At 43.8% G+C, this 14,106-nt stretch overlaps 1 protein-coding gene across 1 annotated transcript in view; it reads right to left on the bottom strand.

Annotated features, from left to right (window-relative positions):
• Positions 1–2,439: 2,439 nt before the first annotated feature.
• Positions 2,440–14,106, bottom strand: part of LOC115468205 (E3 ubiquitin-protein ligase TRIM39-like) — a 1,720,076-nt gene continuing 1,708,409 nt past the window's right edge. The window contains exons 13-16 of the mRNA XM_030199742.1: positions 11,909–11,914; positions 9,402–9,431; positions 2,998–3,185; positions 2,440–2,640 (exon numbers count right to left, since the gene is read on the bottom strand). Of these exons, the coding sequence (XP_030055602.1) occupies positions 2,440–2,640; positions 2,998–3,185; positions 9,402–9,431; positions 11,909–11,914 (425 nt within the window). The remainder of the gene's footprint in view (positions 2,641–2,997; positions 3,186–9,401; positions 9,432–11,908; positions 11,915–14,106) is intronic.

The raw sequence follows: 14,106 nt of genomic DNA, 5'->3' as shown, positions 1-14,106 counted from the left end.
CATTTGCGAGTGAGTACGACACTCGCCTTTTATATATATTGATTAACAAATTTCCCACATAAGCATAGCCATACTGGGAAAAGACCAAGGGTCCATCAAGCCCAGCATCCTGTCTCCGACAGAGGCCAATCCAGGCCCCAAGAACCTGGCAAAAAAAAACAAATTTAATAATGATCAATGGACTTTTCCTTCAGGAATCTGTCCAAACCCTTTTTAAACTCGGCAAGGCCAACTGCTGTTACCACATTCTCTGGCAATCAGTTCCAGACTTTAATCCCCCCCCACTCCCAAAGTCTTTTAAGGGCGGCCACGTCCCTCTGAAACCCTTTGCAGCAGGCTAATGAGCAGCACCAGGAGCACCCTCAGTGGCCTGAAGAGCTGCTCATTAGCCTGCCGCATTGCCCCCATCTCCAGCTTCATCGCTGACACCTCCTGCAGCAACTGGTTTTGGGGACACAAGATGAAATTAGAATGTGGTAGGTTTAAAACAAATCGGAGAAAGGTTTTCTTTACTCAGCGCGTAGTTAGACTCTGGAACTCATTGCCGGAGAAGGTAGTGATGGTAGCTGGCCTTGCTGAGTTTAAAGGGGGTCTGGACAGATTCCTGAAGGAAAAGTCCATTGATCATTATTAAATTTTGGGGGTTTTGCCAGGTTCTTGGGGCCTGGATTGGCCGCTGTCGGAGACGGAGTGCTGAGCTTGATGGACCTTTGGTCTTTTCCCAGCGTGGCGGTGCTTATGTGCTTATGTGTTTGTTTGTGACTATGGTTGGCTGATCAATTTTTTGTTTTTTTGGGGGGGGAAGCACATAACTTTAATATGAGGCAATGGCATCCTCTAAGAGTAGGACCTCAGGCAGGAATACCATGAAACAGTATCCACCCCAGAAAGGGGGATACAGAAGTGAGGCATGTCATCTCATTCATCTCAGAGGAGGTTAGTTGGAAGTTGCAGCCACACTCACGGGAGGGTAGCTGCAACCTCAGGCCTTGATCTGGGACAGAGGTGTTATGACTTACTAGTTGCATATTAGCCACATGGAAACTGATATTGTACAGGACATTTGCATAATTAAATAAATACATTTACAAATGAGTACAGGTGCCCTGTTTATAATACTTACATCGAGCCCTCCGCTGGAGGGACTCTAGGTCCCTCCGAATGCCGAATCTATTGCAAGATATAAGTTGGTACACCAGGAGTCAGGGGATGGTCCTTCTTGCCTTCAGCACACATATTCATTTGGGAATCAAATAGGAGAGATGCACAACACTGATTGGGGAGGGGGTCATTACATTGGTACAGGTGTTGTCATTGAGGTGGACATGAGGACGGAGAGTACCATTTGTGTGCAGTATTGTAGGGATGTGGGAATGGTTTTTCTTTGTAGCACATAGATTGTATTAATGAATGAGTGAGGAGAGCGAATCCTCAGATGATGATGAGGTGGACTTGGTGGAAGGCTGGTATGATCCAGACAACCCAGCAAGCAGGATAATTGCTATTGTGAGGCGCATTAAGAAGGAAGAAAAAGAGGTGATTACCCTTATATGTGTAACATACATAACATAGTAGATGACAGCAGAAAAAGACCTGCATGGTCCATCCAGTCTGCCCAACAAGATAAACTCATATGTGCTACTTTTGTGTATACCTTACCTTGATTTGTTTGGAGGGGGACCTGATAGCCTGGGGGGGGGGGGGGGGGGGAAGCAAACACTTACCTTTCCAACCTGTCCCTTATTTCAGTCCAGGCCAGGATGGAGATAGTCCTGGGGGGAAGGCGGTGGCGGCAGCGAAACAGAATCCGCCTGTGTTGAACACAGAGGTCCACCAGGCACAGGGTTTACTATACTTTGTGCGTCCCTGATTTGGGCGTTTTCAACTGCGATAATGGAATATCTAAGGATGTGCATAATATTTTTCGATTATACCTTCCTGATTTTGGCCGACTTTGTGAGGGCGCCCTAATTCAGACTTGGGCGACCTTTCGAAAATGCCCCTCTATGTCATTGAAATCCATCTTTAAATTCATAGGCTCTAAACTCATCTCTGCCACTCTGACTGTGTCACTGAGACCCCTCCTCACATTCAAAGGTCTGGTCCCATCTCTGTCCCTCATATTATACTATCATTTCATGTTTCAAACTCTGAAAGTTTAATGGCTTCCATTTGTACAGGAAAGAAATCTGTAGCAGTGATTGATTAAAACATGTTTAACACAAATCTGTAAAATCGTCCGCCTCTCACAATCCAGAGACTTGAGATTAAGGAAATAAATCAGGAACGCAGCTGGATTATATGAAATAATAAGGAAGAGTGACAGAGCTTCCCAGATTTATTTGTATTTTTGATCACTGTGTACCAGACTTTAACAAAACAGTTACAAATTCTCAGATGGAGAGAAAGTCCGGTGAGGTTAATCCAGAGTCCTGCTGTTTAATTCCAGGCTGGTACCTGGCGGATTCTCAGAGGAAATTCAGAATAAGTCAGGAAGAAAGGTCGGAGTTTCCCTGTGAAGGTGTCGGTGAAGGTGAAGAGATGAGATTTATTCTCTGCATTATAAAACAAGACCTTTCCTGCCTCATAGTCCAGCAGAATCCCCACTGCCCGGGGGATCTCTCTCAGGGAGATCTGGGTCTTAGGGGAGGTGAGGGCCCAGCATCCCTCTTCATTCCTCAGCCCCACTGTCCAGAATCCCTCCTCAGGTAACAGTGTGATCTCCCCCTTCCTCCTAACAGACTCTTTACACACTCCCAATATCCAGACCGTATTGTCGTCGTCGTCCGCCTCCTCCTCCACCTCCACCTCCTCCTCCTCCTCCTCCACTTCCTCTTCCTCCTCCACCTCCTCCTCCTCCACCTCCTCCTCCTCCTCCACTTCCTCTTCCTCCTCCACTTCCTCTTCCTCCTCCACCTCCATCTCCTCCTCCTCCACCTCCTCCTCCTCCTCCTCCTCCTCCACCTCCTCCTCCTCCACTTCCTCTTCCTCCTCCACCTCCATCTCCACCTCCCAGTAATGTCTCCCTGAGGTGAAGCCCTCACTCCCCAGCACACAGGTATCATCATCAAATCTCTGAGGAGTGTACGGCACATTCCGTCTTGTGTTTCTCCATCTGACACTTTTCCCATCTTCAGACAGGACAAGATCAGGATGAGCAGTTTCAGGATCCAGAGTCACATTTACTGCAGAGAAAAGACACATTAATAAACATGAGAAACACTTTTCATTAGCTTATCACACACCCATCGCTAACCCTCATTGGCTCCTCACACACCCAGCTCTAACCTTCATTGGCTGCTCCTCCACCTACCTCTAACCCTCATTTGCTAGTTCTTCGGTCAATCACTTTTTCTATGACAGAAGCTCTGCTATTGGCTATTATCACCTTCCTGCCTCCTAGATTTGACTCATAACATAGTAACATAGTAGATGACGGCAGAAAAAGACTTACACGGTCAATCCAGTCTCCCCAACAAGATAACTCATATGTGCTACTTTTTGTGTATACCTTACCTTAATTTTTATCTGTCTTTTTCAGGGCACAGACCGTATAAGTCTGCTCCGCACTAGCCCCGCCTCCCAACCACCAGCCCCGCCTCCCACCACCGGCTCTGCCATCCAATCTCAACTAAGCTCCTGAGGATCCCTTTCTTCTGAACAGGATTCCTTTATGTTTATCCCACGCATGTTTGAATTCCGTTACCGTTTTCCTCTCCACCACCTCCCGTAGGAGGGCATTCCAAGCATCCACCACTCTCTCCGTGAAAAAATACTTCCTGACATTTTTCTTGAGTCTGCCCCCCTTCAATCTCATTTCATGTCCTCTGGTTCTACTGCCTTCCCATCTCCGGAAAAGGTTTGTTTGCGGATTAATACCTTTCAAATATTTGAACATCTGTATCATATCACCCCTGTTTCTCCTTTCCTCCAGAGTATACATGTTCAGGTCAGCAAGTCTCTCCTCATACGTCTTGGAACGCAAATCCCATACCATCCTCGTAGCTTTTCTTTGCACCGCTTCAATTCTTTTTACATATTATTATTGGACGTCAGTTTTTCAGTGTTCCCTATTGGAATGAGTCTACTCATACCAAGAAGGTTGGATAAAATCAGGAGATGGGATGACATCAAAACATTGAAGCCAAGTAGATTAATCTCTGTTTCCCTTCTCCCACTCAGCCGTCAACCCTGTACTCTCAAAACAAAGCAAGCAAATATGAGCTACTGCATCCTCATTGTCGTTCTTTATTGTTGGTGCAATTTTTATTTAATCTCACTTATATTTTCAAATATGCCGGCTTGTGCAGCATACAGGAGCCATTTTTGCCTGGTTAAATTGCTTTGAATACCAACCACTGAGCGGTCTGAAATAAAAAAAAATCTGAGTAATAAAAATATCTTCCACTGTTCTTCCACCCAAAATATTGAATAAAAATATAGAGCGCTGACTATATAGCATCAATAAAGATGCATCTCCCTCCCCCCTAAGGTCCATGATATCTCCATCTCCCTCACCCCAGGTCCAGCAGATCTTCTTCTCCCCACCCCACCTCCCAGGTCCAGTGTTGTAATCCCATTCCAGAAGAGACACAGCCCACTGCACCAGGTGTTTCTAGGTTTCAGGATTTTCCAGAAGATGGAGGCTGAGACCAGTCTGTTGTTTGCAACATTTATTTTGCTTTAAATTTAGATGTACAGTCCATTCTCGGTATTTGCGATTGTATTGTTCCCCATAAAGATCGCAAACCTCAAATTTGCGAATACCGAAAAATGTACTTATGGGAAACTGGGGTTAGGTTCCAGTTACAACATTTTTTCCTGCTTTGCACAACACATAACAAAAATGAGAGAAACATGTAAGGGCATTTTTGATATGATGACTAAATCCAACTTTAGACATTTTACTGAAAACATCTAAAAATCGAGTATTCGAAAATAGCCATTGTTGTGCTTAGTGTGGTCTATCCTTTTGGACCATTAAAAAAAAATACAGTCAAGCCATTGGGATGTATAGGGGGCCACACAGACATCCCAGCAGAGCAGTGGAGCACCCTAAGGGGCACTGCAGTGGATTTCACATGAAAGGTCCCAGGTACACATCTCACTGTTACCTGAGCCCTCCAAAAACCTACTGTACCCAACAACAATAGCCCATAATGCTGCAGGAGTCATCTATATGTGGGAACAGTAGGATTTTTTTGGTGGTGGGGGGGGGGGGGGGGGATGAACCAATCCCAGAATAATTTTGACATCATCCAAGCTTTGCGGTTCCATCTCCAATGGACTGGCATGTAATTCAGGTTCTTTCCTTTAAGTGCACAAGGATTTTGACCTCTATACACCATAGGATGCTTGCATTTGAACTCACCCTTGGCATTGGTGAACAACAACAGGGTGGCATGATCTTTAAAAGCCCTATTTATTTATTTATTACATTTGAAGCCCGCGCTTTCCAACACATGGCAAGCTCAATGTGGCTTACATAGTAACAATATGAAGAATTACAAAGTCGTAAAAAAGAATATACAATTTGTAGTAAACGCAATATTAATGGGGTTAACGGATAAGTAAATTGAACATAGGAGGAATTGGGTGCAGAAGGAAATGAGCATTAGAATGTAGGTGTAGGAAGATGGAGAGGAATGGGTATGGGATAGGAATAAGGATAATGAGAAACATGGTCAATGTATAACAATCGTCGATAAGAATCATGTGGACAGGCTTTAGATTAGGTTGAATCGCTAGGGTAGGCTATCTTCAAGAGATGGGTCTTCAGTGCTTTCCTGAAGGGCAAAAGGCCGTTGATTTTTTGGATGGATCTTGGTAGAGTATTCCAAAGCTGGCTACCTAAAAAGGAAAAATTGGATGCGTAGAGGGATTTGTACTTAATACCTTTGCAGTTGGGGAGGTGTAGATTAAGGTAAGTACAGCAAGATGTCAAACTGTTTCTGGTTGGGAGGTCGAAAAGGTGATTCATGTAGGTGGGGGCTTCTCCGTGTAATACCTTGTAAATCATCGTGTGGACTTTAAAATTAATTCTTTCTCTGATGGGGAGCCAGTGAAGCTTCTCTCGAAGAGGTATTGCGCTATCGAATCTTGACTTGCCAAAAATAAGTCTGGCAGCCGTGTTTTGGGAAGTCTGGAGCTTTTTCAATATTAGGGACTTACAACCTAAAAAACGCTGTTGCAGTAATCTGCATTTGTGAGTACAGTGGATTGTACTAGGTTTCGGAAGGTGTTCAAGGGAAGATATGCTTTCACTCATTTCAAAATCCACATTATGTTGAACATCTTTTTGTACCAGGGGCTTTGGCTGACATTTTCATTCGCCTTTTTGCGGATGACACCAAGATTTGCAACAGAGTGGACACCCCGGAGGGAGTGGAAAACATGAAAAAAGATCTGAAGAAGCTGGAAAAATGGTCTAACGTTTGGCAATTAAAATTCAATGCGAAGAAATGCAAAGTGATGCACTTAGGGAGTAGAAATCCAAGGGAGGCGTATGTGTTAGGTGGGGAGAGCCTGATAGACACGGACGGGGAGAGGGATCTTGGGGTGATAGTATCTGAGGACCTGAAGGCGATGAAACAGTGCGACAAGGCGGTGGCCGTAGCGAGAAGGTTGCTAGGCTGTATAGAGAGAGGTGTGACCAGCAGAAAAAAGGAGGTTTTAATGCCCCTGTATACGACGTTGGTGAGGCCCCACCTGGAGTATTGTGTTCAGTTTTGGAGGCCGTACCTTGCGAAGGATGTTAAAAAAATGGAAGCGGTGCAAAGAAAAGCTACGAGGATGGTATGGGAGTTGCGTTCCAAGAAGTATGAAGAGAGACTTGCTGACCTGAACATGTATACTCTGGAGGAAAGAAGGAACAGGGGTGATATGATACAGATGTTCAAATATTTGAAAGGTATTAATCCGCAAACGAATCTTTTCCGGAGATGGGAAGGCGGTAGAACGAGAGGACATGAAATGAGATTGAAGGGGGGCAGACTCAGGAAAGATGTCAGGAAGTATTCCTTCACGGAGAGGGTGGTGAACGCTTGGAATGCCCTCCCGCGGGAGGTGGTGGAGATGAAAACGGTAACGGAATTCAAACATGCGTGGGACAGGCATAAAGGAATCCTGTGCAGAAGGAATGGATCCACAGAAGATTAGCTGAAATTGGGTGGCGGGGGGAAGAGGGGTTGGTGGTTGAGAGGCTAGGATGGGGGAGGGCAGACTTATACGGTCTGTGCCCTGAAAAAGACAGGTACAAATCAAGGTAAGGTATACACATATGAGTTTATCGTGGGCAGACTAGATGGACCGTGCAGGTCTTTTTCTGCCGTCATCTACTATGTTACTATATATGTTACTATATGTCCATTTGCCAGCCTCATCAACATTGAAGATCTGCTCTAGCACATAACCCTTTTTTCTATCACACTTAGCAGGGATGTTTCAAATTCTTCTGCAGCTTCATTGTCAGCTGGACCTGCCTCTCCACAAAGGCTTACATTTTTAAGCGCATATCGCCTTTTAAAACGCACAAACCAGCCAGAACTAGCAGAAGAGGTTTTTGTGTTTATAAATCTGTTTGGCTTTCATCCACCATCCACCATTTGCATTATCCAGAAATTTAACCACGTTTCCATCTTTTCTACTGACTCATCACAAAGCACTGATGTTGTTTTGGAACCTTCTGGTTCTGCTTCATGAACAGACCACCGAATCTCTTCCTTTTTTTGCTGGATGGATCTGATAGTTGATTCATTAAACTTTAACTCACGGCCAACGGCAGAAACAGACATGCCGGAATGAAGCTTATCCAACACACCTATTTTGTCACTAAAACACTTCATATGTTTCTTTGTCTTACGATTGTTACGTGTAGCTTGTAACTCACCCCCTGGATGCTTAGTGGCCATTTCCAGAAGCAAATTATACTGTATCATTCAGATGGAAACAGTTCTTGTTTTAATCTGGTCATCAGATTAAATATATTTATTCCATCTTGCAAGCAGTTTTTGGAGGCAATGAGAAAAGGCCATTTACTGTATCCCTCTTGGCCACTCTAGGACACATAGAGGGGCATTTTTGAAAGAAACGTTTAAGCTGCAATTTGGATGTCTTTGTAAAACGTCCAAATTCGGAGACGGGGGAAAAAGTCACTTTTGAAAAAAGATGAACGCCCATCTTTGTTTTCAAAAATACCATGAATGCCCTTGCATGTCCTTGCATTTGAACATCGTTGATTTTCGGCCATTTTTGAACACAAAGACGTCCAAGTCAAAAACGTCCAAATGCAAGCCTTTTGGTCATGGGAGAAGCCAGGATTTGTAGTGCACTGGTCCCCCTGACATGCCAGGACAGCAATCAGGCACCCTAGGAGGCACAGCTCCCTTACCTTGTGTGCTGAGCCCCCCAACCCCCCCCCCCCAAAACCCACTACCCCCCAGCTGTACACCACTACCATATCCTTTACTGGTGAAGGGGGCACCTATATGTGGGTACGGAGAGTTTCTGGGGGGTTTTGGAGGGCTCACTGTTTCCTCGACAAATGTAACAGGCGGGGGGGGATGGGCCTGGGTCCACCTGTCTGAAGTGCCCTGCACCCACTAAAACTGCTTCAGGGACCTGCATGCGCTATCATAGACCTGAGTATGACATCTGAGGGTGGCAAGTAATATTTTAATGATGTTTTTTGAGGGGGGAGGTTACTGGGGGAGTAACGGGAGGTCATCCCCGATTCCCTCCAGTGGTCATCTGGTCATTTTGGGCACTTTTTTGTGCCTTATTTGTAATAAAAACAGGTCTGGGTGAAAACATGCACGTTTTAGTGCTGGATGTCTTTACTTTTTTCCATTATGGCTCAAAGATGTCCAAGTCTTAGGAATGCCCAAGTCCAGCCTCGACCACGCCTCCAGTACGCCCTCTTGAGATTTGGATGTCCTTGTGACGGACTTCTGATAAAGATGTCCAAAATCGGGTTTCAATTATACCGATTTGGACATCTCTGAGAGATAGACGTCCAAGTGCCGATTGATGTCACTTTTTGGACGTCCATCTCTTTAGAAAATGAGCCTGTTGGTGACTATTTCCAGAAGCAAACTGTACTGTATCATTTGGTGAAAAGTCCTGGGACTGCCACAGACTGCTGAGTGGGAGTCATTCACTCCCTTGTGGAAGTTTCGGAGATGACCTGAGAAAACGTGAGTCTCCCAATGAATGTGGGAAACTTACCAGGTCTGAATCAGAGGGATCACTCCCTGACCCTAATCAGGGGAAACACACATTGTCTTCTCTATCACGGAGTGAAAATGATCCCTAACACTGGCTGTAGGTGTCTGTATAGGAGGATCACAGTCAAAGGACACATTAGTGGATTTGATGGTTAGTTATAAATCAGATTCAGTTACCTGTATATCTGCCACATTCCATCCACCAATCTGCATTAAAATAAAGGTGAACAATGATCAGATCTCAGACAAGAGAAATAAGTACAATGATATAAAAATTATATTAGGGGTGGACAATGATTAAACATTTTAATTGTGATTAATCCTGTGATTAAAACTTTTAATCATGCAATTAACCGCTCTTAATTACAGCATGCATTTTGGGCAGGGCCGCCGAGAGACTGGGCCGGGCCCGGGACAAGGCTGCCCCCCCCGGGGCCCTGCCTCCTGAGGTCATTGCTGCCGCTGCGCCGCAATCCCCACCTACCCCCTTCTGTCCGCCACCGGGCCGGGCCCCCTGAAATTGAAATCATCACAGTGCCTCACCTGTCACCTCGCTCCATGACTGAAAGTGCAGCAGCGGCAGATCGGATTCTCCTGAGGGCATTCCCTCCCTGTGTCCCGCCTTCGCGGAAGTTACATCAGACAAGGGCGGGACACAGGGAGGGAAGGCCCGAAGGGATGCAAATCCAATCTGCTGCTGCTGCGTTTTTCAGTCACGGAGGTGACAGGTGAGGCGCTGTGATGATTTCAATGCGGGGGGCCCGGCCCGGTGGTGGACGGTCGACGGAGCCGAGGGCGGGTGACATCGGGGACTGTGGCACCCGGGGAATTTTGTCCCCCCTGTCCCCACCTCTCAGCAGCCCTGATTTTGGGCATTAAAGAATTAAGTTTCAAACAGCCTTCACTCAGTTTCTCTCATGCCCCTTTCCCCCCTCCCCCCCCCCAGTTTCTCTCATGCCCCAATGCCCAACCTTCACCCAGTTTCTCTTCCACCCCCCCCCCCCCCCCACCAATTTACCTGTACAGCAGGGCTCGGGCTCAGCGTTGCCTCAAACTCCTTGTCTCCTCCTGCACAGCGATTGGGCTCTGTAGATACTTGAGTCACGCAGTGCAGGAATTTGGGGAAGTCTTGCGGTTTCAAGTCTCAAGAGACCTTCCCCAACTTCCTGCACCATGCAGGGGGAGAGAAGGAGTTTGATGCAGCTCTGAGGAAGGAGAAAAAATCCCAAGCCCTGCTGTAGAAGTAAGCGTGGGGGAGGTGTGGGTCAGCATTAAAAAAATCAGGCAGCACCAAAAAACATGGTATGCATTAAAAGATTAATGCATTAATAATGTTATTAACGCATTAATTGCCCAGACCTAAAATATATATGTTACTAACTGAATAAAACTTAACAAATCCTGCAGGATGTGATTTTATTTTATTAAAAAAAAAAAAAAAAACAAGAAAGAGAGAGAAATTTTAGAGATTTTGAATTATAAAAATGCCCTTCAATGATCGTATAATTACATTCATACATAAGCATTGCCATCCAGGGAAAGACTGAAGGTCCATCAAGTCTAGGTTTCCAACAATGGTGAATCCAGGTCACAAGTACCTGGCAAGATTCCAAAAGAGTAAAACACATTTTCTGCCGCTTATCCCAGGAATAAGCTTATGACATAGCAAACACATGACTTCCAGGGTGCAATGCAACAAAATAAAATAAGCTTTGCCTTATCCCCATTCCTTCTTCAGGTTATACTCAAATAGGAGTGACAATAGACAACGCAAGGTCATTGTTGCTTTGAACAGAACTGATGGTACAACTGTTATAAAGTAAGAACGTGACATTATCCAGCCCATATTCAGCCCACGTCAGTCAACATTTTTTATGTTTAAATCATTTCGTATTAATTTTAATGCAAAATCCACAAAAACATATGAATCCAGCCATATTCCCACCCCAAACCATTCCCTTTTTCACTACCCCCCTTTAAGCAACCATAATAATGAGAAAAAAAAACCCTGCATAATTAGTGTGATATTGACTGGATAATATGCTACTTTTTTGTGTTTTTACATGCGATATGGGCTATTTTTTTTATTTTATTTATAAGAATTTAATTTTACAAGCACTAAAATAACTTGCCAGAAATACAGACAAAATAATACAAGAATTATTTCAATCAGGTAATTATAAACTCTTCCTTAGACCACAAAATAGGGAGAGTGAAACAAGACAAGGAGATCAATCAAGCAACAGTAAACAAAGGAAACGTGGTATTAACCTGATTATCCCCAGTTATTTATTATCTGAATCATTATTCCACATTGATCGTCTGGTTGGCTTCTTCAAACCCAAAATGGTGTATAGTCAATTTATTTCATTGGAAACATACTTATTGTCCAATATTAGTGGAAATAATACAACTGACTTCATTTTTTCTCTTTTAAAATCAGAAATTATTTAACAATACAAAGACTTAAATCTCTAATCCAATTCCCACTGATTAAGGTAATCCCAGTTTCACAGGCTTCACTCCTATTGAATAAATATACTAAGAGGAATCATTTCAGAGGAAAAAACTTTAGGAGTCATACCTGGAACTCTGGGAAAACAACAATCTCGATATTAATCATCTGTAATAATATTCATTTTGTTCAAATTTTTCTGGTCTATTATCATCTTCAAAATCTTAACCATTTCCTATTCCTGTAGAACTTAATTTGCCGTATCAATTTTTCATTCTCAAAGGATTCAATTAGATTATTCATGTGGCTCACTAATAAGATTATATCGGAAGCAAACTTATTTACTACCACTGTTAGGTCCTGGAGCGCCTTCCAGATGATATTCAATGTAACCTCAACAGGAGCCAAAAACTCCAAGCTGATAGCTCTTGTGGGTGTAGGAGTGGCACCGCCGACAAGAGTTCAGCTGTAAACAACTTCCGTTCAGCATACACTCCTAACTCACTCCTCCACTCCTTTGGACATGGAGGTTAAATGATTCGGAAGCGATGAAGTTGTTTCCAGGTCCAAGAGTGTCGACGCTCCTTCGCCGGCGCTAATCAAAGGACTCACCAACCCAGTCATCTGTGGGCAGCTCGTCACGCAACGGTCCCACACTTGCTGCACAGGGGACAAAGCGCTGGCCATCGGCGGCTGACCCCCCGATTGTCCCCTTCCTCACAGTTAAGGTAACTGCGATTGCAGAGAGGAAATTTCAAGTAAACAAAGACAAAACTTCAGAGGTCAGCTGGGCCGTTGAGTGTAAGAGCTTCAGGTCGCCATCTTTTCACTCTCCCTAATGGACTATTTTTTTCATTATGTGACATCAGCCTTCTGCATTATTTATTACATGACGGGTGCTGCTCTTTTCCCATTTCTCCATTTTTTTCGAAATAGCAGCGTTCCCAGATGTTCCTTTGTAGTTTAAGTGTTGGAGGGAGAGTTTTCTTTTGTGAGTGTGTCAGTAGCTGGTAAACGTGGGACTCTCACTTCAGCACTTGGTGTAATTTTTGATTGTTTTACATCCCATTTATTTTTCGTTTTGTTTTTCATTCCTCCTTTTATGTAGTTTACAAGATAGTCTGTTTAGTTTTTATAAGCCATTGGCTGTGTTCATATTTATTTGTTGCATTTGTACCCCACATTTTCCCACCTATTTGCAGGCTCAATGTGGCTTACATAGTACCGTCAAAGGCATTTGCCCAGTCGGTGGATAACAAATACAAAGTTGTATTACTAATGATGTTGCTCAGGTGGTGTATTTTATTTATTTATACACACTGTTTCTACTTATTCATCATTTGTACTCGGTGCTGAAATTGGTGGGACAAGACACCTGCTTGTTGTTTCAAGTTGTTATATACACTGAGCATACTTTTTTCTATTTATTAGCTTATTAGCACTATGAAGTGACATCAGTCTTATGCATTATTCATGTCTTACAGCTGATTTTTCTAATTCAAGTGTTGGCGGGAGAGTATGTTGGGGGTGCATGAGTTGCTGGTAATGCTGATATTTGGGTTTTACCATGATGATCCCTACTATACCCTTGTTAAGAAGTGTGTTTTAAGCCTGTAAAACATATTAGATATTTTTCTGTTTTAATTATGTCCCAAAGTGTATTTCTCCTATTTGGCCAGCAGGTACATAAGTACATAAGTATTGCCATACTGGGAAAGACCAAAGGTCCATCAAGCCCAGCATCCTGTTTCCAACAGTGGCCAATCAAGGTCACAAGGACCTGGCAGAAACCCAAATAGTAGCAACATTCCATGTAGAACCCCAAAGAGTAGCAAGATTCTAGAATTCTAAAGAATAACAAGATTCCATGCAGAATTTCAAAGTGTAGCAACATTCCATGTAGAACCCCAAAGAGTAGCAAGATTCCACTTAGAATCCCAAGCACATAAGTACATAAGTGTTGCCATACTGGGAAAGACCAAAGGTCCATCAAGCCCAACATCCTGTTTCCAACAGTGGCCAATCCAGGTCACAAGTACCTGACAGAAACCCAAAGAGTAGCAACATTCCATGTAGAACCCCAAAGAGTAGCAAGATTCTAGAATTCTAAAGAATAACAAGATTCCATGCAGAATTTCAAAGTGTAGCAACATTCCATGTAGAACCCCAAAGAGTAGCAAGATTCCACTTAGAATCCCAAGCACATAAGTACATAAGTGTTGCCATACTGGGAAAGACCAAAGGTCCATCAAGCCCAACATCCTGTTTCCAACAGTGGCCAATCCAGGTCACAAGTACCTGACAGAAACCCAAAGAGTAGCAACATTCCATGTAGAACCCCAAAGAGTAGCAAGATTCTAGAATTCTAAAGAATAACAAGATTCCATGCAGAATTTCAAAGTGTAGCAACATTCCATGTAGAACCCC

The sequence above is a fragment of the Microcaecilia unicolor genome, chromosome 4 (assembly GCF_901765095.1).
Source record: "Microcaecilia unicolor chromosome 4, aMicUni1.1, whole genome shotgun sequence".
NCBI classification, from domain to species: Eukaryota; Metazoa; Chordata; class Amphibia; order Gymnophiona; family Siphonopidae; genus Microcaecilia; species Microcaecilia unicolor.
This window is presented reverse-complemented; position numbering and strand designations above follow the sequence as displayed.